Genomic DNA, 23,583 nt, shown 5'->3' with positions numbered 1-23,583 from the left:
TATTAATTCTCGCGGGACAATCGATTTTTGAAATGATTCAAAATTTTCAAAAATTATTAAATGAATAAAATTTTAATTCATATCGATGAATAGAGCTCACCAATACCTTGAAAAAAAGAAATAATTTACTTTCATCGATTCGTTAGCGAACAATTGAAGAAAAACTTTGTCATTTGGAAGCAATTAAGAAGTCAATTCTCTTTCGTTGACTGAAAATTGATAAAAATTCTTCAATTACATCTCCCATTTGCACTTCTAATAATGTAGAAGGAATCCTCGGTAAAGACTAATTAATATACACGACAGGTATCCGAATTCCAAAAAAGAAAGTTTAACTCTCAAGCAAAAGAGTGAAAAAAAAACTCATATTTATTAACTAGAAAGTGAAACATAGACTATCACACCGAGGATGACAGGTTTGACGGGAGTCCTCGGGGGCTGGTGACCCCGGTGATAGCGCGAAGGCAATAGGTTGGAATATATATACATAGTACGCCTGAAGTTTGTACGTGTATGTGCAGGCTCGAAGGCCCAGGTGAGTATTGATCGGTGGCTCGGTGTGCAGGCGAGAACCGACACTCGACCGGAGGTCTTTTCCTGGTGACGGGATGAAAAAAAAATAAAGGCGATGAGAGAGAGTTGGATAAGGGTCGGGAATAGCGAGAGGTGGGAATAATGGAGAGGCAAAAAGAGAACAGGAAAATATGCATTGAATATCGGGCACGAATGGCTACTGTCGTTCCCCAACTGTTGCGCCCTCTATTCTTTAGTTTTCGTGTTTTGTAAGAGGTGACTTACCAAATATGCGACGCATGTCACTCAGGCTGAGGTCTTGAGCAACAGGCTCAAAATATTCCTGAATTTTCTTTATTTTTTTGAAATATAGTTTACGGAAGCAATGATTAATAGTTTGTTTTTTTTTTTGCGTGGAAAAATTAAATTTCATTGCTTTTAAAAACGTTCATTATGTCATTGTCAATTTGCGCCATTCATGTAAAATAGGCAAACAATTATGTTTAAAATATTTAAAATATATTTTCGATTCTTTCAGAAATTTTTTTTGTTCTATTTTACACGAATGGTGCAATGTTTTATTTTTAAAAATTAACTGTATAGAAGTTCAATCTCCAAACTAATTCGTAATTGTTATTGTACACATTTTTTGAAAAATTTTGGAAAAAACTGTAGCTCAAAAATTGGAGGCCCTGGACTATTTTTAACATTTTAAGTGTCTGCGGGGCAAACAAACAATAAGAAATTAATTTTTTTGCACTAATTATCAATTTTTAGACATGTACGTAATTATCTGTTTTAGACATGACTTCGATGATTCTTACTCTCACCCTTATAACCCTTAGTCTCTGACCCCCATAATTCTTATTTGGAACCTTACTTTGACCCTTGTGACCCTTTATCTAACCCCGTGACCCTTATTCTGATACTCATGACCCTCGATACTACCGTTGGGACCCTTAATATAACTCTTGTTACCCTTATTCTGACCGTCGTAACCCTTATTCTGACCCTCATAACCCTTAATTTTGGAGTCTTGATTTCGAGTAACAAATTTTCATCATCAGAGTCGATTTGGATTTTTATAATATAGAGAGATAATCAATTGTCAATGTATGAAAAGTCGCATTCCGATAGCCCGCGACTCGCTTTTAAAACCCATAGTAGTCTCCGCTTAAATTCTCTCAACCAAACACGTTCTAAATAGCAGTATAAATCCAAAAATTTCCACGGAAAAAATCATGAACAATTTTGTTTGACTTTGCCAACGTTGCGAACACTTCATCAGGGCAATATTTATTCTGCACAAAATTTTTACAAAAATCAAATTCAAACAAACCAGTCATACTATTATTGAATCTATTTCATCTTTCCACGATAATGCAGAAAATAAATATGAGAAATTCGTTTTCTGCTTGGGGAAGATGATGACCTTGACCTGAATTATTTTTTTCAAGTCACTCTCACAACTTACTTTCAATTGGTAAGGACCATGCAGCAATCTTCACTACTCCACTTGAACTCGGCAAATGGCTTTTTTACACAGCAATTTATGTATGGCATACACTCGAGTCCTCGCGATGACCCAACTGGCGAGGATGGTCTGGGGTTGAGTCGATAAACTGGAGCAACAGGCAATCCTCCGCAGTCAATTCCATATGTCTCATTTTCTCTCTATTCACTAGAAAACGAAGAAAGATAGGGAGAAATGAAAATTCTTAAATGTTTACATGGTATCATGGGTCAAATTGATTCTCCATATTTGTCGTATTTGCAGTGGGACCAGGGGGACAAAGAGGAAGGCCTCGGAGGTCAGCCGGACGCATGGGAATATCGGGGGAATGAGCAGGATGATGAATTCTTTTCCCTCTCCAGGTGGAGAGGGAAAAACAAATGTTATGGTGAGAAAATTCTTTGTTCTGGGGATGAATATATTTTATTTGCCCACCGTGTCAGAGGAGAATTATGCTCTTATGAAAAAAAGAGGAGGAAATATGGTTTCCGATGGGAGTACCTTCTTTGATACTGACATACTGAATGACACTCATGTATCAATTGTGCGGAAACTGGGTTTTTTATCTAATGTCTCATAGGATATTATGGGAACTTATCGTTGGGATATATCAGATGTAAATGTTGAGTGCAATCTAGAGGCATGGTAAAAACACATTTGTTGTAGGTGAGGGTGATGACAAAACATGACTGATATGTATCATACATTGTTACGCATATACAGAGAATTTTTTTTGTTCCTACAAAACAGATGGAAAATATTCCAATCCAGTGATCTCAACCGATTTCAAAAATTCAGTTGTCTATGGAATTTTTTTCAAGTTATTAAGGGGAGACTTTATTTATATTGTTGACGAGCTTATTACTTCAATTTTCATGTGAAAAAAGAAGAAAACAGTTAGGTTTGGATTTTTTTCATTGGCGGAATCTTCAAAAGTACCCCCATAATTTCTCAATCAATTGACTTAAATCTTGGTTAAGACACAGAATATATGTGTAAATAGCATTAAACGAGGTTTTTGAAAATCTTCATTTTTCGGGTTTTATAATTTTTTTCTCGAAATTGTTAATGTTTTGTTAAATTTTTTTCCCATTTTATTTTTTTAAAATTTTTTCATAACTTTTCTCATTATATTGTGAATAAGTAATTCGAAAAATCTGAAAAGATTCCTACTTCAATTATTTATGCTGCAGTTAAAGATTACTATTTTTTAAAAATTTTTACCCAAACCAATGATGAGAAAAACTTTCAAAAACTCAAAAATTTTATTTTTCAAAAAACCTCATTTAGTTGTTTGAGTACATCTTATGTATGTATAAACCAAAGTTAATTGCATTAAGAAGAAATTTTTGGAGCTTCAATTCCTCTAACGCCTGACCTAAAGCCTGATCAATAGAAAAAATCAAAATGTTTTTTATTGTTTTCAAATTAAAACTGAAGGAGTAAACTCATCAACACGATAGATGAAGGTACCAGCGATTTAAAAATCTCAATGCCGTCTACCCTTAATCGAAAAATCATCTACAAATTTTCATCAACTAAATCGCCTCAAATTCATTAAAAAAATATAATGCTAAAGTCCTCATCTCTAATCGCCACCAGTCCATGATTATCAAATGAGGGATAGGGCCATAAGCTCAAGGTAAACTCGGCGTAACTGTTCAAGTAGAGATGGAGTGGGTGTGGTCAGCCAAAGACTAACTAGAGTGAGTATAATTCTGCTCGGGTAATGCACGAGTGGACTGGGGTCAACGGGAGAGCAGTCCACACCCCTCGTCGAGTAATGTAAACCGAGGGTAACTCGGGCCTGACAAGCTTCAAGACCTTGACCCCAACACTCCAACTCCCGTTCTCCTCCAAACGATCAAGACAATACAACTGCTCTTTTGTGCACGTGTAGGTTGTACGCTCGATTCAGGCTGTCAACTTTATGGACAGCCTGATCGTTTTACTACGTGACGAGTAGAACTCGCTTGTAGCACCCTAGACAAAGTTAATAATTGCTGGGTAAATAGAGGTGAAAAAATTTAACCGAAGAATGGGAGTCGTTTTAGCAAAGCTCTGCTATAATCGCTCAATTCATTTTCAGTTAATAATAATACCCTGTTAAAAATTTTCGTCTGAACTTTCCGTGCCAAATTTCGGAAATTTTTATCATGTTCAAGTTCCACTGAAATCTCAGAAAATCTTGTCATTAAAAAATCACTTATTCCATTTTAAGGAAATGCAGTGAATAAACTCAGTGGTTAGGAATGAGTAACAAAGAATATTGATTCAGATTAATTAGATGATAGGTACAATATGATAATGCACTTTTGATCAGTGTATTTCGGGATTAATTGTTTAATGCAAATAATGTAATTTATGGAGCCAGAATAAAACGTGCCCACCCGGTATTCTATTCATACGTAATAACATGGATTTCCAACACATCAGACGCAACCAAGCGACAGTTCGCATGAGTAAGAAGGCGCGTAATTTAACACTCCGCTTCGCATTTTAATCCATTTATTCCAATACTCCCAAATGCTCACGAAAACCCTGGAATTTTTCAGAGGCTAAACGTTTAGTTAAAGGATCAGCAAGTTGATCATTTGTACCAATGTACTCGACATGAATTTCCTTTGCTTCTTCCATATCAACTGTATAAAAGAATTATGGATTGATGTGCTTAGTTCTCTTCGAAGATCCAGGATTTTTAACAATAGTAATTGCACGTTGATTATCACAAAATAGTGTTGTTGGACTCTCTTGTTCATAATCGATCTCATACAGTAAACTTCTCAACCAAACAATTTGTTTCGAAGCTGCACACAACGCGAGAAATTCGGCCTCGGTAGTGGACGTTGTTGTCACTGGCTGTCGACGACTACTCCAGGCGATTGGTCCTTCGTTCAACAAACATACCCAGCCTGTAGTACTGCGCCCTGTGTCGATATCACCAGCGTAATCAGCGTCACTATATGAAACTATCTCATCCAAATTAGAATTTAAACTGTAAGAAATCCCATAATTAATAATTCCTCTCAAATATTTAAATACACGCTTCACACCACACCAATATTCATACTGCGGTTTCTCCATATATTTATTCAATACCTCAACGATAAATGCTACATCTAGTCTTGTACAGATCATTAAGTACATCAATGAAGCTATTGCTTGCCTATAATGATAATCAGACTTCTCTTTAACATAATCAGACGACTTAGAAAATTTAACACTCGGATCTGCAGGAATAACGACTGGTTTGGAATTTTAGTGATGAAACTTCTTCAAAATTTTCTCAGCATATGTTGTTTGATGAATTTTTAGACGACCTTCCTTTTCGTTTCTATCAATCTGAATCCCTGCAAAACATTCAGCATTGGAAAAAGTGATTTTAAATTCTCTGTGTAAATCGCTAAGCAAATTCTTCATTTCATCCTCATCCTTTCCACACAACAGACCATCATCAACATACAATGCTAAATATATTTTCTCGCCTGATTCACAAGAGCTTCTACTAAAAATACATGAGTCTGACCTTGACTGGACGAATCCATATTGAAAGAGAAAGTTAACGATCCGTCTATTCCACTGACAGTCTATTTCAGCAGACACTCGATCGTCCTCCTCAAAACCGTGCGGGTGCTCCATGTATATCTCCTCCTCTAGCTCGCCGTGAAGAAAAGCAGTCTGTACATCAAACTGACGAATTTGTAGATTCTTCGATGCTGCTACAGCCAACAGAGTTCTCACCGAAGCATGACAGACCACTGGTGCAAAGGTCTCCTCGTAATCGATACCATGTTTCTGTGAACATCCCCTGACCACCAACCTGGCTTTATACTGTCTATCTGCCCATCGGCCTTGAATTTCCGACGAAAAACCCAGCGATTTGATATAACATTTCTTTCAACTGGTCTTGCCACAAGTGTCCAGGTCTTATTCAGTTTCAGTGAATTCAATTCAGACCCAATCGTCTCCAACCACTTCGGAGAATCTTCTGATTGTAGAACCTCTTCGAGTGACAACGGCTCAAGTTCAGCTAGGAAGACCACTGCAACGACAGCTTCCTCATCAGTAACAGACTTTGATCTCGAATTCTTCCTTGTTGGATATGGATCCCTCGGAATTGGCAGTCGGGGATTTTTGTACTCGGGTTTATCAGTCTCCTGTACCGAATTTTGCTCCGTTTGGTTCCTCTGATTCGAACCCAAAACTCCCCTTGTTTCTTCAGAATTAATAAACTGTGTAACCACGTGTGGCTCAGGTGTCGAAGTACTCTTCTCGTTAAAAATAACATCTCTTCTGATTAAGAGTTTGCGTTTGATTGGATCATAGATTCGATAGGCCTCATTCCCATTGCTGTAGCCAACCATAAGACACCTGACTGACTTGGCATCCCCCTTGGTGCGCTCCTCTTTTGGCACATGGACATAACACTCTGATCCAAAAACTCTCAGATTATTTAATGAAGGCTTATCACCGAACCATACCTCATATGGAATATGACCTCCCAGAGTGTTAGTACCAGTGCGATTCTTTATATAAACTGCACAATTTGCAGCCTCAGCCCACAGGTACTTGGGTAGATCTCGTGCATACAGCATTGCTCTCGATGAATCGAGAACTGTCCGGTTCTGCCTTTCGATGAACCCATCTTGTTCAGGTGCACGTGGAGTTGACAGTTGATGCTGAATATCCCTTGACAACAGGAACTCCTTCACCATAGAGTTACAGAAGTCTTTCCCTCCATCAGTCCTCAAACACTTCACCTTGTGACCATCAGTTTTGACATCGACATAAAATTGCTGCCATTTTTAAAGTACATCAGTTTTATTTTTCAAAAAATAAATGAAAGTGTAGCTTGAACAGTCATCCTTTAGCAGAAGAAAATATTTAGCTCCTCCAAATGACTCCGGAGTCATTGGACCACACAAATCTGCGTGAAAAATTTTCCCTGGTTCAGATAGCCTTACTTTATAACGAGTCTTCGGAAACTCCTGTCGATGCTGTTTTCCATAGACACAACCGGCACGAAAGGGATTCTCGTTAGTTAACTCCTTGATCTTCAGATCCTCCACAACTCCTCTCTGATGCATCTGCCTCAGCATCTTGAAGTTGATGTGTTCCAACCTCTCGTGTCATGTCATCAGTGTTTCTGTGCTTGCTAATTGTGCTTCAGCACCAACAATTGATTGCATATTCAATCTGTACAGCTTCTGCTCTTTAAATCCATCCAATACTATCTGACCGTTTCTAAAGAAGCAAACTCTATGACCTCCTTTCTCAAATAGCACACTCACGCCTCTTGATGGGCATCTGCATATTGATACTAAATTTTTCTCAATTTCTGGCACATACTGAACATCTGGCATAATTAATTCTACTGAACAGTCATTAGCAAGACATGATTCAACTTTAATGTCTGCTTTCTCTTCAGAGTATTTCCTGTCAGTGAAAGGTACGAAATTTGTGAACCATTCTCTCTTGAAACACATATGTTCAGTTGCACCAGAATCTGCGAACCTTGAGCTGCATCCTCTAGTACGATTCGATTCACTGTCAGCAGCTAGTACGGTAGCACCAGCCGAATACACTTGACTCTCTGGATTAAATGCGTGATTATTGAAATTCTCATCTTGCACATTGTTCTGGAACTCGCTCGGATAATTATTATTTCCATTATACGCATTTTGGCTTTGTGAGTCCATACCTTGAACCATATAGGAACGACCGTACTTAAAATTGCCTCTCTTTGGCCCATTACTATTTGAAGAGTGATGTTGTCCTCCTCTCGATCAATTACCAGGAGTATGTGAACCATAATTTCCAACCATTTTTGTGGACACTCTCGTCCGTAATGACCAGAAGTATTGCAATAATTACAACTCTCTCTCTCCTTCTACCAAAACCATTGTCTTGAAATTGATTGTTATCGAAACTCTGACCTTGTACTTGATGTGAAAAACCGTGTCCACCTCCGTCTCGATCTCTGCCTCTGCCTCGATTCTGCCTACCCGTAACGTCGAAAGCAGCCTCAGAACGATTCGCTTCACCTCCATCAGGTCTACCCTTCAACACAGCTTCCTCAGTAAACAAGTTCTGAGTGAGTTTACCTGGCGTCTGCTCTGCTTTAGACACAGCATACCAGGCACATCTGACGCTGTTGAAAGCACGTGGTACACTGCCCAGGACTTTTGCAATAATAACTGGCATCTTCTGCTCCAATCCCAAATCACTTAGTCTTTTTGTCAGACACTAAATTTGCGCAATGTACTCTTTAACCTCAGTACCCTCTTTCATTCGAGCATTAATGAATTGATCGAGTAAAACTTGCGATGTCTGATCGCTTTTCTCAGAATGCACTGAAGCGAGCCTTGCCCACATCTTCGCTGCGGTATCACAATTATACCTTAATTGTTCCAACTCGAGCCCATGCATCAGAAAACTCTGGGCTTCACCATCCTTCGGATCCCACACTGTAGTATTATTGTCCGGACGAACCTCCGTACCGAGAATATACTTCTTCAAACCATTCTCGTTCATGTAGATCTCCATCTAACGCTTCCACAGCAAATAATTTTTACCATTTCTCCTGAGCAACGACAGTAGAAATATCGCTACATCCGTCCTCTTGATCAGATGAAAGATCTATTAAATTTGACTCTTCAGTTCTCTCATCGAAAGCTGAATCTTTAGGATCAAATTCCATTTTTATCTCAGATCCACTCATTCACAGACCACGCAGTTCACTGGGCCCATAACCTTTTAAGGAAATGCAGTGAATAAACTCAGTAGTTAGGAATGAGTAACAAAGAATATTTATTAAGATTAATTAGATGATAGGTACAGTATGATGATGCACCTTTGATCAGTGTATTTCGGGATTAATTGTTCAACGCAAATAATGTGATTTAGGGGAGGTGGGGATAAAATGGACACCTTAAGAAAAAAATCACTTTACTCCAAGGAAAGGATGTCGAATGACTTTCTAATGATCCAAAACATAACTACAGGAAGCGACAAGACCAGTGCATGAAATTATTCCTGGAGGTCCTGGGGGCAAAACGGACACCGCCAAAAATGCGTCAATTCATCTTTTATCTGCTTTATTATTTTCTGTTACTGTTTTCTTTATTATTCTATTCAGCCTTATTCCAAAAACAAAAAATAAAGGAATCGTGTGTTCTATATAACCACGCGCCGCGCAACCTAGTAGCACCACCTAGCGCCCTTCTATATGATTCAAATTCATAGCGGGAAGAGACAAACGGATGCATTTATCAGTCCCCCTTTGTTCACCCCCACTGACCCTTCCACTTTTTATAATTTTTATTTAAAACATGGCGGAGAGTAACAAAGGGAACTCTATCGAAGCCGTCTTTTATCAAAAGAATTGGGAAGACGTACCCCATTTTCTCAGCAGAAAATTGATTTATCAATTTAAAATCACATTTGGGTGATCAATTTGAGAGAACTCGTAGAGAAGTGCCAGAGCAAATATTAAAAATGCCTCGAGAAATCAAGAGGACAACCAATCGTCAATCTTGGAATGAATTACAAATGGCTGGAGCTATTCAAGACTGCAACCAAGGAATACCACTCCTAACTGCAGCTAAAAATTACAACATTCCCAGGACTTCATTACGTAGACGTATTGACCTATTCAAGACCTATTCAGAAAGGTTTGTCGTTTTCTCTCATTGTCCGTCTATTAATCTTCGAAATTTATCATTCCAATTTCTAGCATCAAGTGATAGTTCTTACGGAAAAATGTTATAATTTCCAGGCTTAGGGAGATACGAGACCATTTTCACTCCTCTCGAAGAAATCCTTTTAGTTATATTTTTGAAAAAATAAGAAGAGTTACTCCATGGTCTGACCTCAAGAGAATGCAAAATTTTGGCATGGCAATTGGCGGAGGCGAATGGAATTGCTCACAATTTCCGTGACGGTATGGCTGGTCGGGCGTGGTTCAATGGCTTCATGAAAAGAAATTCTGAGCTATCGTTGAGAATACCTGAGGGGGTTTCATCAGCTCGTGCAATGGCATTGAACAAGGTAGTTGTGCAGTCTTTCTACGATCTTCTATTGGAGCAGTATGAGAAATATCATTTTGCTCATGATCGTATTTACAACATGGATGAAACAGGCGTCACCGGTATTCCAAAGACCTTATCCCAGGTTGTGGCACTGAAAGGCAAGAGACAAGTTGGTAAAAAAACTTCAGGTGAGCGAAGTAAAACTGTTTCTGCGATCTTGTGCGTTTCTGCATCTGGCAATGCCCTACCACCCCGATTTATCTTCCCTCGTGCAAGAATGGATCCTAAATTGATGAATGGAGCACTTCCAGGAGCTCGGGGAATGGCGACTGATTCAGGCTGGAGCACAATAGAAGCATTTTTTGAGTGGTTCAAATGGTTTGTTGATACTGTAGAACCAACTCAAGAAAAGCCAGTATTGTTGCTTCTGGACGGTCACTACAGCCACGTGAAGAATTTAGAGGTCATAGAATACGTACGAGCTCATAACACGGTCATTTTGTGCTTTCCTCCTCACTGTACCCATCGACTGCAGCCCCTGGATGTCAGCGTCATGAAACCTGTTTCAATTTATTATGCCGATGAAATAAGCGAGAGAGAAAGGAAGGATCCTGGACGAAATACAGTGCTAGGTGATATTCCTTTTCTGTTTGGACGTGCCGACGTGAAAGCCGCAAGATCTTCTGTTATCGTCAATGGATTTAAAGCGACGGGTATTTACCCCTTCAATCCACAGCGGTTCATCGACCCAGATTTTGCTCCTTCTAAAGTAACGAATCGCTCAGCACCACAATCGGATAGATCTGGAGAGTCATCAATGACTGGGAGTGCCCCTGGAGGAATATCTGAGGAAGAGGCTACGACTAAGTCATCATCTCACAGTGTAGACACTAGTCCTCCTCATTACACTTTAAGTGACTCTGATCCTGACCTGGACGTTCAACAAACTGAAAGAGCAGAGCATCCCCCTGACCCCCCACTAAAAAGAAGCAACAGACAAGCTCGTACACGTATCACCCCCGATATCGACACAGAGGCTGATGGAGAATCTGAAAGCTCCCGGCCAGAACCGAAAATCAGGACCAGCAAGTATCGCAAGCTCCATCTGAGGAAGACAGAAGGATTCAAGGTGAATTCACAAGATATTATGCCGATGCCAGTGGCACATGATGAACCCACTTGAAAACGCCGTGCTCGAGGGAAAACTGCCGTTACAACTAACGATGAATACCTCTCTGAACTTACAGAAGCCAAGAAACGAATCAAAGAGAGAAATATGCCAAAAAATTCACGTAAGCGTGGGAAGTCCACGAAGAAGGCGAAATCGAAGAAACCACAAAATAAATCGTCTCGAAAGAAGGTGTTTAAGTAGGAGAGTGAAGATGAGAAGGAGGACAGTGAGGAGGAAGATGAAGCAATTTGTGTTGTCTGTGGAGGAAAGTACTCGCAATCCAATGACCTTTGGATCCAGCGTAATAACTACAGCACGTGGGCTCACATTGCTTGGGTAGGTGTATCCCAGAAAGATTGTGAGGATGATTATCTTTGGGCATCGTGTATTTCAAAAAAGAGACGCACTACTCGATCGACAGGTTTGAATACGCAAAGATTTCGTGAGACGATGGAAGAAGATCCAGACGATGCTCCTGAAGACGATGAGGAAATGAAAGACATCTGTGACGCCGGTCCCGAAGAAGCTACGGATGATGCGCCATGTTGTTTCTGCAAGCAGATGTATTCTGTATCTCATGATCCATGGATACAATGTGATAAATGCGACCTCTGGGCCCACATGAAGTGTGCTGGGATATTAGTTGAAAACTCTGCAAGAGATTATGTTTGTAGGAAATGCAAACGAGCTAGAAAATGATTCAGGGTATCCTCAATTGTTGAAAATTCAAAACCTTGAAAACTTCATTTTCTTGTTTTTCCGTTGAAAATTTAATTCGTCAACTAAGAACGCTTCAACTGTCCTGCGTTTTAATAATATGTTCCAATAATCCATAGTTAATTCAGGTGAAAAATGATTCAATTTAAAAATGCGGCTCCACTGACGCGTAATTTGTTTCATATCAGGCGTCATCTGTACAAATAACCCCGTCGAATATATTGTGATCCTATGGTATCCCATGATATTTTGATATAAACGTTGGATATTTTGTTGATTAACCAATCCTAATGATAAAAAAACAAAAATAAAAAAATTGGAAAAATGCAAAATTTTTGAGGGTGTCCATTTTGCCCCCACTGTCCATTTTACCCCCAGCTCCCTATGGAGCGAGAATAAAACATGCCCCCCTGGTATTCTATTCATACGTAATAACACGGATTTCCAACACATACGCACCCAACCAAGCGACAGTTCGCATGAGTAAGAAGGCACGTAATTCAACATTCCATACATTTTATGTTCAAATAATTTGGAAATCAATAAAATATTTGATTTTTCTGTTCAATTATATTGTGAAAATTCAGAAAAATTCAGGGAAAAATTGACCATTCATGTCATTTTGTTTCTGAATATCCATGTTCCACTGAAAATTCAATCAAGTTGTGAAATTTCTATTTTCCTCCCACTAAAAACTCATGTATTCCCGTGAATTCTACTTAAAATTTGAAATTTCATAACCATTTTTTCCCTAAATCCGTTTCAATGTCACTCTCGTGAAATGTACTATAATATCTTCCATGACATTTCGAAAAATTTCTAACAGCGTATTGGAGAAATTTCCGTAAAAGTTTGGAGAAGTTTGGAGGGACCTATCATGGGATCTATAATCATAACCATCATTATCAATTGATTGATTGATCAAGTGAAACTTTTTCATTAATTAAATTTGATCCGTTTGGCCAAAAACAATTTTTTTTCTGATTCAAGTAAATCACAACTTGAGCGACAGTAGTGGTCACATGGGTAGCGTGCGACTACAGTCGCTAAAGTTAATCCTTGAGTGGTCGCGCTATGGGGGAATCACAGCAGCTTTTCAATTTTTTTTCTCACATGAAAAACCCGTAACTGAAGAAGTTATGAAAATTTGTATTCCTATTTTCAATTAAACCGAACGCACTGACAATTTTTTTGGTCCATACTCGCACCAATCAATTATCAAAATCATCTGGACACTTGACTCGCAAAAAATCCTTGTGTTTAACCTCTAAATGTCAAAATTTTGCACCTAATGAAATTGAATTATACGATTATCCATCCACTATTCTTATTTAATATCCCCATTGCTTTTTCCTCAAAGGTTCAAAATGACCCGTAAACTACAAATAAACAATTTTTTCCAACTTTTTTTTATAAATTGTAAAATACATGGAGCTGTGAATCTCACATCGTGCGACCAACAACGTTCGGTGAAGAGCTGCGACTACTCAAGTGTTAAGCAGCGATTAGTCTGGTTAGTACTTGGATGGGTGTCCGCTTAGTCCTACCTCCTCATGTGGAACTGCTGCCGCCAGGCGCGAATGTAAAGAACTACTGTGCGCATCTAGTTAATGTGACGGATGAATACAGGCAATATCGATGCATCCATGCAATATCGGCTGGCAGTACGAGTGGGGTTTTCTATGGGTTCCTGTGTAGCACTAGTTCGAATGGAGGGCAGCTGATAAGAGTAAGACCGCCCATGGAGAAACAGCCTGATTTATAAAACCTGATGTAGATGAGTTTTGGATGACTAATTAAATGCTTGTTTGCATCCAATCTTAATGCAAATGTTAGGATCAAACTTCTTTTCTCAATATCGAAGCCGAACAATTTTGTAAGATTCTGATCCAAAAGTCAAATCAGCATATTCTGATCACTTTCGAATTTGTGCCTGATCTAAGATAGGTAGACCTGAGCAAAATTTCCACTCATATAGTTAGTGGATCCTGGACTGTCCGGTGGACATTATGATGACCTGATCCTTTCCCGATCAGGTTACCCTCTACACGGAGACAAATTTTCTAGAAAAATTCTAGTACGAGTACTGGAAAAAATCATAATGCATTGGCTGTGAAAAATTATGGTCCTATTAAGGTAAAATTTCTGGGGATTTCTGTGAAATTTTCGAAAAAATACGGGGAAAAATTCACGTTTTCCCCAATAAAATTTTTAGTTCCTGTACTGGAATTTTTTCCTGGCCGTCACTTTGCGCCTCTTTTCCCGTGCTAGCACTAAAATTTTTCTAAAAAATTTCCCTCCGTATTTTTCAAATGAGGATGCCCACATAATCTCTTGGCATGATTAGGTCTAACAGTTCTTCAGTTATACTTGACGAAATTATTACTCAATGCGCTTCAAGGTCTCCCCAATTTGTTTACCCAGTTCTCAACAAAATGTCTCCTCTCGTTTGGAATTCAGTTCATGTTGACTCAAGGCCTCATTTTTTTTCAGACGTTTCACTCGAAAAAATTCGTAGTGAGACACATATGCTTCGTTAGATCTGGCAAGTGTCCCTAAACCAACACATATCGATTTCACGTGCAAGCACGTTCCTTATTTCAACGCTAATCTATACTTTCGTCACGAACCCCAGGTACCTGGATATGAAGAATTTACACCACGTACAAAATACTGTATTCCAGGAAAAATCGAATCATCACGGATTGTACGTGTAATATTGGCTCGAAATATCAAAATAACTGAGCCATTGAATGCCCTAGCTGTCACGATTTCAGGAATGTGGAGGATTTTCTGCTCTTAAATTCTATCAGTGTCTGGTGCTATTTGGATTTATGAGTATATACGTACGTCAAGGGTAAATAATGATGTTGGTAATTGCATGGCAATTCATTCTGGCTGGCATTTAGCATCATTGGGTAGGGATAACTGAATCAAGTGATTTCAATGCAGTGTGTTCATGAGATTATCAGGCTCAACCGTTGTCACATCGTTTATCAAGGAGTTGAGAACAGTAGAGGCAGATATGGTGCAAAAGTCATTCAAACTGAAATGAAAGTTAGATTGAAGAACCAAGGGACTATTCATATTCATCATTATAGTATCATTAAATTGTAGTCACAGTGAAATTAAAGTAGCTCTACCCTTGGACGGTTATTTTACCATTCAAAGATTAAAAAAAACTACAGTTACCAAAAAACTCGAGATTTAGAATAGTTTTTTTTCTGAATCGCAAAAAAATGATGAAAAATATTGGCACTTGTTTAATCAAGATTTATGGTTTTTTTTTTTTATTATTCACAGTATTCGTCGAGAATCGCCGAGGACTGGGAACAGGAATAGATATGACAACGACTGTTGTGATTACACCGTTCACTCCAGTCGTCTCTCACCTCTCATTCTCGTATAATTTATTACAATAATTTAGACAGAAACAATAACTTTTCGAATTAGTTTTTGTGTAAACACTTAATGAGTCGAGCAATAAAAGGCTAGAGCTACGTTATTAACATTATTTTAATCACTGAAATCACATGATCACATTACTTACAATTTAATATTGTGTAATTGAAAAATAAACACCACAGAATAAATATGCATTATTCAAGAAATCTGGCGGCTTCTGGATAAAAACTGCCGGAAGAAATAAATGAAGATTGAGAAAAACTTAATTTCTCATCTCCTCAGTTTCTTCATAAACTGATTGACTTCGTTCCAGTCTCATTCTCGTAAACTCTCAGGTAAATCAAAAAGCCAATAAAATTTTAATTACAAACGCTCATAATTGAAAAACAGAAAGTTTCAGCAGTGAAGAGATTTACGAGCTGGCAAACTTCAGATAGGAAAACTTGGAAAAATTATGTGGATAGGCTATTTCTCGAGTTCGATTCCTCACTCCAATCTCGTGAATCGGAAGGATTCTGAGAACATCCATCAATATGACGAAAAGTGGATTGCAGCCTCAAGTTCTTCTGATGTGAAAATTCCGATTGCTCTCCATTGGGAATATCAAGGGCATTGATTTCTGGAATCGTTCAATCCGCAGCTGCGATTGTCGATTCACAATGACCTTATGCCCTTAAGGTATATCCCTAGAGAACAGGTTTTTCATAGACAATGTTTATAATATTCCCCAACTATTGAAAGAAATTCTAACTAGGTGTACTATACAGTTTAAGTGATAATAAATAATGAAATGCAGGCTTCTAGCATGGAAGGCATAGGCCAAACGGGGATTATGGGTCCCCCCACAAACTCGATTTTTACATCATATGAGAAAACGGTTCTTACGATGTTCTCGAAAAACAAATCCGTGGTAGATTGAGAAATTGCGAATACTATGAATTTTTGTAAAATTCTACAATACACAGTTTGTTGGATATGCAACTTAAAAAATGGCAATTTTGTGAAATTATTTCTTATTTGATTCAAACAATTATTGTTGCCTTCATCAAGCACATATGGGAGTTGAAAAACTCAATAACTTATGAGAATGCAATAAATTAAGTTATTTAGAACTTTTTTCGGAAATTTATAGGGACTGATTTTTGGGTGGGATTGTCTTACAATAAAGTAGTTGAATAACAAGAATTACTAGATCGTAAATTTTTTTATGATTCATCCAAACTACTACGATGAACATGACAAAACCAACGACTGGTGGTTATACTGCAATCAACTTGTTCCAAATTACTGTGGAAAATATACTCGGAGCCTGCTATAATACTGTCCGTATAATACTGTCCGTTTTTACATTCGCGTGTTCCCGACTAGAATTTATATACTCCATGCCGGATCTAGCCTCCACCGAATTCGGCGCGAGTCTCGTTTTTCGTTAGGCATGCCGAATAGGGTATACCTCATCTGGTTCTCATAAGGCCCAGATAAGACCTACCAAATCCGGCTTCACCGCATCTCCACCGAATTCGGTGCGACCCTCGTGTATTGTCAGGCATGCCGAATAGGGTATACCTCATGTGGTTCTCATAAGGCCCAAATAAGGCATACCCCATCTGGCCAGCCGAACCCAACTTGAACAAATCGGAAGAATATTCTTCTCATCATAGACCATGATAAATAACAGATGATCAATTTTGATAGCACATAATTATTTTCTTTTTTTTTTTACATTATTAAGAATGATCATGGATAGTCGAATCATCCATACGTACACATATATGAAATTATGGAACCGGTGTCATTTAAAAATTTTCGGAACAATTTTGAGAGTGGCGATTGAATGACTAATAATTGATGATAAATTACCAATAAGATTAGTAATAATTTTAATTGGCCCCCATGACTCGGCTTGGATACGGCAACCATTATCCGGCCCGAACGTGAAACTCGCGTAATGCGCTTCATCTGGGCCGGACTTGGTTGACCACACCAGCACCGAACGTCAGGGTCGGGCATGCCGCATCAGGGCCGAAGGGTTTGTCGAGTCAAATTTCTAGTCGGGTTCTCGTGTACTTTCGGGTACCGTCGGCTCAGGTCGGTACTCGTGCACGTACTCAGCGGGTCTCAGATGTATATCACAGAATCAGAAATACATTATGAGGTGATGGAAGATATTTTAAAATTGAATTTTCAATGATGTTTACATATCGTTCCCGGCATTTGAAAGAACTGAGTTTGTGTTATTACGAACATAATTTCAGTTATTCCTATAATAATGAACGCTTGTTATAGTAATTTAGCTTCCATTTACAGACCTATTCAACGGATTATGAGGTGTTTTACGCGGGTGTCACGAAGTTCACGAGAGTGATGAGGGTTTTAAAAATCCTAGAACATAGTTGACAAAATTGGGTTGTCAAGCGAGTCGAATTTAATTAACCAATGGAGCTACTGAATCACTCAATCAATTGATAATGGTGATCATTGATTGTTAAAGAGAGTTAGAAAATATTAGCGAGCTTATTCATACAGACACAGCAAAAGTGATCTCTCAAGAATGGCGCGGTTGCCGAGTGGATAAGGTGCAGGATTAAAAAACCTCTAGTTCCAGTTTCGCCGGGGGGTAAATTTTTTTTCATTTTTTTTTATTTCCCACGCTACTCCTAACTTTCCTGCGCCATTGTTATCGTTTATTCATTCTCGCATAGTTGTTCAACTCTTATTGAATGTCTTTGGTCAATCATCAAAAACTTTCTACACGGAGAGAATATGAAATTGAGGATAATCGGGCGAGCCCGGAGGGTCAGAAAAAAAGCAGCAATTTTTTTCTTTCNCTCATGTGGTTCTCATAAGGCCCAAATAAGGCATACCCCATCTGGCCAGCCGAACCCAACTTGAACAAATCGGAAGAATATTCTTCTCATCATAGACCATGATAAATAACAGATGATCAATTTTGATAGCACATAATTATTTTCTTTTTTTTTTTACATTATTAAGAATGATCATGGATAGTCGAATCATCCATACGTACACATATATGAAATTATGGAACCGGTGTCATTTAAAAATTTTCGGAACAATTTTGAGAGTGGCGATTGAATGACTAATAATTGATGATAAATTACCAATAAGATTAGTAATAATTTTAATTGGCCCCCATGACTCGGCTTGGATACGGCAACCATTATCCGGCCCGAACGTGAAACTCGCGTAATGCGCTTCATCTGGGCCGGACTTGGTTGACCACACCAGCACCGAACGTCAGGGTCGGGCATGCCGCATCAGGGCCGAAGGGTTTGTCGAGTCAAATTTCTAGTCGGGTTCTCGTGTACTTTCGGGTACCGTCGGCTCAGGTCGGTACTCGTGCACGTACTCAGCGGGTCTCAGATGTATATCACAGAATCAGAAATACATTATGAGGTGATGGAAGATATTTTAAAATTGAATTTTCAATGATGTTTACATATCGTTCCCGGCATTTGAAAGAACTGAGTTTGTGTTATTACGAACATAATTTCAGTTATTCCTATAATAATGAACGCTTGTTATAGTAATTTAGCTTCCATTTACAGACCTATTCAACGGATTATGAGGTGTTTTACGCGGGTGTCACGAAGTTCACGAGAGTGATGAGGGTTTTAAAAATCCTAGAACATAGTTGACAAAATTGGGTTGTCAAGCGAGTCGAATTTAATTAACCAATGGAGCTACTGAATCACTCAATCAATTGATAATGGTGATCATTGATTGTTAAAGAGAGTTAGAAAATATTAGCGAGCTTATTCATACAGACACAGCAAAAGTGATCTCTCAAGAATGGCGCGGTTGCCGAGTGGATAAGGTGCAGGATTAAAAAACCTCTAGTTCCAGTTTCGCCGGGGGGTAAATTTTTTTTCATTTTTTTTTATTTCCCACGCTACTCCTAACTTTCCTGCGCCATTGTTATCGTTTATTCATTCTCGCATAGTTGTTCAACTCTTATTGAATGTCTTTGGTCAATCATCAAAAACTTTCTACACGGAGAGAATATGAAATTGAGGATAATCGGGCGAGCCCGGAGGGTCAGAAAAAAAGCAGCAATTTTTTTCTTTCTTTTTACGTATTCTTTAAATGATGGAAAAGGCGTGTGCAAAGTTTCAGACTGCTGGGGAACATGGTTAATTTATTATGAATTTTAGAAAAAGTGGTCATTTAACCCGTGATCTTATGGTAATCACAAAAAAAAACTGCAAAACCCAAGGAAAAAATGCAGCCAAAGTCATGAAACTTTAGACACATTTAGAACATGTGATCAATGATTTTTTGAGTGAAAAAGATTGTCTCCTAGGAGCATTGTTTATTAATAATAGCGAAAAAAGTACTGAAAAATGGAATTTCTGCGCACGCAGCTCAAACGAGCAGCAACGTCTCAAATACCGATCGGGTGAGGGTAGCGCGGTCAATTTGAACGTCTCTTGAGAGAGAGAGCGATGAAGCATTGTGATTGGAGCTCCCTCGAGCCAGCGGTACCAGCTCCTGGTGAAAAAAAAAATTACCGACGATGTTGCCACTTTTTCACATGGATTAATATTTTTCCATTTATTAAAAAAAAAACAATCTGAAAACCATTCAATGCGTGGAACAGATACAAATAAATTTGATTAGTTCCAAAAATAATTTTTAACCGGAGATACTCCTTAATATTGCATGAATTTTGAATCCAAATGGGAAAAATTTTTTTCTTCAGCGATTGGTTTTCTGCAGGGAAACAATAGAAACCCCTCCGCCTCACCTCCTACATTTCCTCCTCGTCCGATTATCCTTAAAAACTACAATATAAACATAGTAATCGAGAACCATACCGAAACAAATTTAAAATTTGATTAATCTCAACTGAATTTTCAGGCGTCCCAAAGTAAGTTACAAAATAGGACGAGACGATACCATATCGGCCAGTACCAAGACGATATTGAAATTTTTTCACAAGACCGAGCCGAGACTTCTCAAAATCTCGTCTCGTCGCATCTCGTGCGCAGTTCTAACGCTAATAATAGAAATGTAAATTCGGGGGAGTTAGAGAGTACTTGGAGGCACTCTACAAAATCGCATGGTCGGGCATTAAAATTTGGCTGCCAATCGGCTAAAATTTTCACAAGGAGCAAGCACTCCGTACGATACTCTACATGCATGCGAGGCATACGGATGGAGTTAGTGTGAGGTTGCCAGCCAGAGAGAGAAAATTAAACCAATGAAAAATAATGAATTCTCAACACAAAGTGAACTTGTGCATACGTGAAATTGGGAGGTTGAGTAATCGACATTCTACAGTTTCTATCAATTCATTTTTCAAAGCACAGCCGTCACCGCTTCGTAAAGAAGAGCAGCTGAAAATTCACTGAGTGGCACACTCAAATCTGGAGCGGGCTCGCCAGTTTTTCGTCTCTAGTGTCATAAAAATACGATTTCTCATACTAGTTTCTAATGAGCGGGAAAAAGTCGGGTGCTGTACATGAAAGTTTGGAGAGAGGGACTCTGAATTATGATTGTCAGAATCCAATTTGTATAGAGTATTCTCTTTTTTTGTGCTCCCATTGGTACCTCCTATGCATTGCTGAGAAGACACAGATTTTCGAGAGATTTCTCTCTCTGGGTATGTTCCCACAGTAAAAAATAATAATATATTTTTTGTGTATATTGGTCGGAGAAACCCGATATTCACGCTACGTAAACCAGATGAATTTTTCACTGAGGAATATTATCAGCGGAACCCACATTATTCACATAGCTTAAAATGATCTCATTGTTGATAATTTTCTATCCAATATCTCGAAAAATAACACAATGCACCCGATTTCAAATGTACATCCAACCCTCATTCACCTCCATTCCCCTCTCACTTCGCGATCCTGACATGAAGTTAAATCGATACAAGGTACAAATTTCAATTTACTATAATGACTCCACTTTTGGTTATCGCTCACGTTGACAATGCTCATGAGAGTACCCTGAAAAACCAATAACAATCTGGCACACCATTTCGATTCAATTTAATCAATAAAAAAGGCATTAACAAAAACCGAAGAATCCCTATACCGCATTATCCCCTCTAAATTTCACAATCTTCATTCGTTCTGAAAATGCTTCTCCATGCCCACCTAAGTCCAAAAAATCCAGAGACTGCGCAAAATAGTATCGAATGGAAATAAACTGAGAGAATAAAGCGAGAATAATGCGACTCCAGATGCACCCGGAGAACGTGTGATTTATGAGATTCATTAAGGGAATGGAACGTTATAGGACACCCCATCCGTCCCCACCAGACTGTCTTTTTCTATTCGAAATGTCTTAATCGCGGGGCGAAGGGGTGAGGTGAAGACTCGAGAGGCAATGAAGTATAAATTTTGTCGCAATTTCCTGGGCGCTCAACCACGTAAGGCTTCACTTCCTAGAATTACCAGTGAAAAGGGAGGTAGGAGTGAAATATAGAGAGGTGAATGCTATCGGAGAATAAAATGAAGTGGAATGACGTTGAGTGGAGTCGCGGTTATTTGAGAACTCCAGTCGATTTTTTTCTCTTTTCACTTACTTTTTTTTTCACTCAGGGATTTTTTCTTTTTCTTCTAGTTTCTATAGTGGTCAATGGCTTAATGAACTGTCGACCATAATGGGCTGTATGGAGCGACTGAGCAACTGGGGACTGAATTTTATGTGTTCATTCATGGAACACTCGTTTGATATTTATTCGCTACGAGAATAGAAGGTGAATGAAAACCGGAAACTTGAGGTTTCTAACAGTCGGGTGAATATAGAGAATGGGGTATAAAGAAAAACTTTGAGAGTTCAAATGTATTCATTTAATGGACTATTATCACCTGTTTTTCAATACGATAAAAGCTGAACTCGGAAATACATTTTTTCAATTTTTTGTCGAGATAAATGAAGCGCAACTTTTCTTACATCGGGAAAGAATGGTGATTGAATGTTAATATCTTTTTTGGAGAAGATCGATACTTCAGGTGAGTTCGTACTACACGGAGAGAAATGTTCAGTAAAAATTACGAAACTCACAGTTTGCTTATCGATTACGGAATCGACTCAGAAAATTTAAGTGACAGTATCGTAATTTTTCACAGGAGATTCAGGTAAAAATTACGGAACGCTCTGGAAAAATTTCGTGACGGTTCCATAAAAGTTCCTGCAATTACATTTCGCTCCGGAATTACGGAAAAGATACGTAATTTTTATTGAATATTTCTTTACCGTGTAAGACATTGGTTGTGGGATAGCTATTGCCTGGCATTTTCCGAGTCCAACTATATATGTTAGTCAGAATTTGTATAGGTTAGTAGAAAAAAAAACTTCATGAATCAAGTAGATCGATCGAATTTGATATGAGTAGAACGGAAATATGTCAAGAACGGACTCATTTTATGCCATTATCAACACCCTGAATGGAGACTCATTTAAACATTAAAAACGGAAAAAATCACCTCGTTTCCCCCATTTTTGCAGTTTCGTTCCTTTTGTTAGTCATTTGTAATTGATGAAATATGGTCCATGTGATCCTGAATACCCTCAGTGTCTCGATATCTCTTGGAGTTTTAACTTTCATTTTCTATTTTTCCTTTCTTAAATCGTTCAATTTTTCAAATTTTTTGTCGGGGGTTTTTGATTTTTAATTTTTCAGTTTTTATGATTTTTTTATTTTCACATTTTTGAATTATTCCATTTACAATTGTCCCGTTAGATATTTTTTCTTTCCATATGTATTTTCAAAAAGTTAGGCATCGACATCCTACATTCCCGTGTAGAAATTCAAGCGGGGATGCTGCTGAACCTCCGCTCACATGCTCGAACCGATCGCTGAGCCCCGACTTGACTGTATAGCAAGCGGGGATTGAGCGGCGGAATTTCTACACGAGTTATGACTGAGAACAGGCCATATTCATTACTCCGCCCCACCACAGGGCCTGGATTTTCAGGGCATTATTCTGTGTTTGATTATTTGGCCTGAAGAGTTTTGGCTACCAGGGACGGAGATTTTGTTGGAGTCTTCTTTCTGAAATGAATATATACATTCATTTGAGTCAAATCTCCCCTTCCAATCATTTTTATAAATTTCAAAAATGAACTGGTCACAATTCAATATATATAAAGAGTATTTCCGAATATTTATTCAGTTTCATCAATGATAGATTAATGCGTTCCTTTAAATTATGGCGTTAAACCTTCATGGTGGCATGAATATTAATGACTTA

The 23,583-nt window shown here is 38.4% G+C and overlaps 2 protein-coding genes across 2 annotated transcripts; one reads left to right on the top strand and one right to left on the bottom strand.

The window, feature by feature from the left end:
• Positions 1–7,155: 7,155 nt before the first annotated feature.
• On the bottom strand, positions 7,156–8,572 carry LOC107045585. The gene is made up of 3 exons (XM_015267900.1): positions 8,300–8,572; positions 7,963–8,233; positions 7,156–7,727 (listed from the first exon to the last, which is right to left on the bottom strand). The coding sequence occupies exons 1-3, from the start codon at positions 8,570–8,572 to the stop codon at positions 7,156–7,158; spliced, it is 1,116 nt and encodes a 371-aa protein (XP_015123386.1).
• A 1,398-nt stretch (positions 8,573–9,970) lies between these two features.
• Positions 9,971–11,239, top strand: LOC107045584. The gene has a single exon (XM_015267898.1). The coding sequence runs from the start codon at positions 9,971–9,973 to the stop codon at positions 11,237–11,239; it is 1,269 nt and encodes a 422-aa protein (XP_015123384.1).
• Positions 11,240–23,583: the final 12,344 nt, after the last annotated feature.

Source organism: Diachasma alloeum, unplaced genomic scaffold (genome assembly GCF_001412515.2).
Source record: "Diachasma alloeum isolate Michigan unplaced genomic scaffold, Dall2.0 Dall_scaffold_01012, whole genome shotgun sequence".
Lineage (NCBI taxonomy): Eukaryota > Metazoa > Arthropoda > Insecta > Hymenoptera > Braconidae > Diachasma > Diachasma alloeum.
The sequence above is the reverse complement of the archived record's forward strand: the minus strand, read 5'-3'. Positions and strand labels throughout refer to the sequence as shown.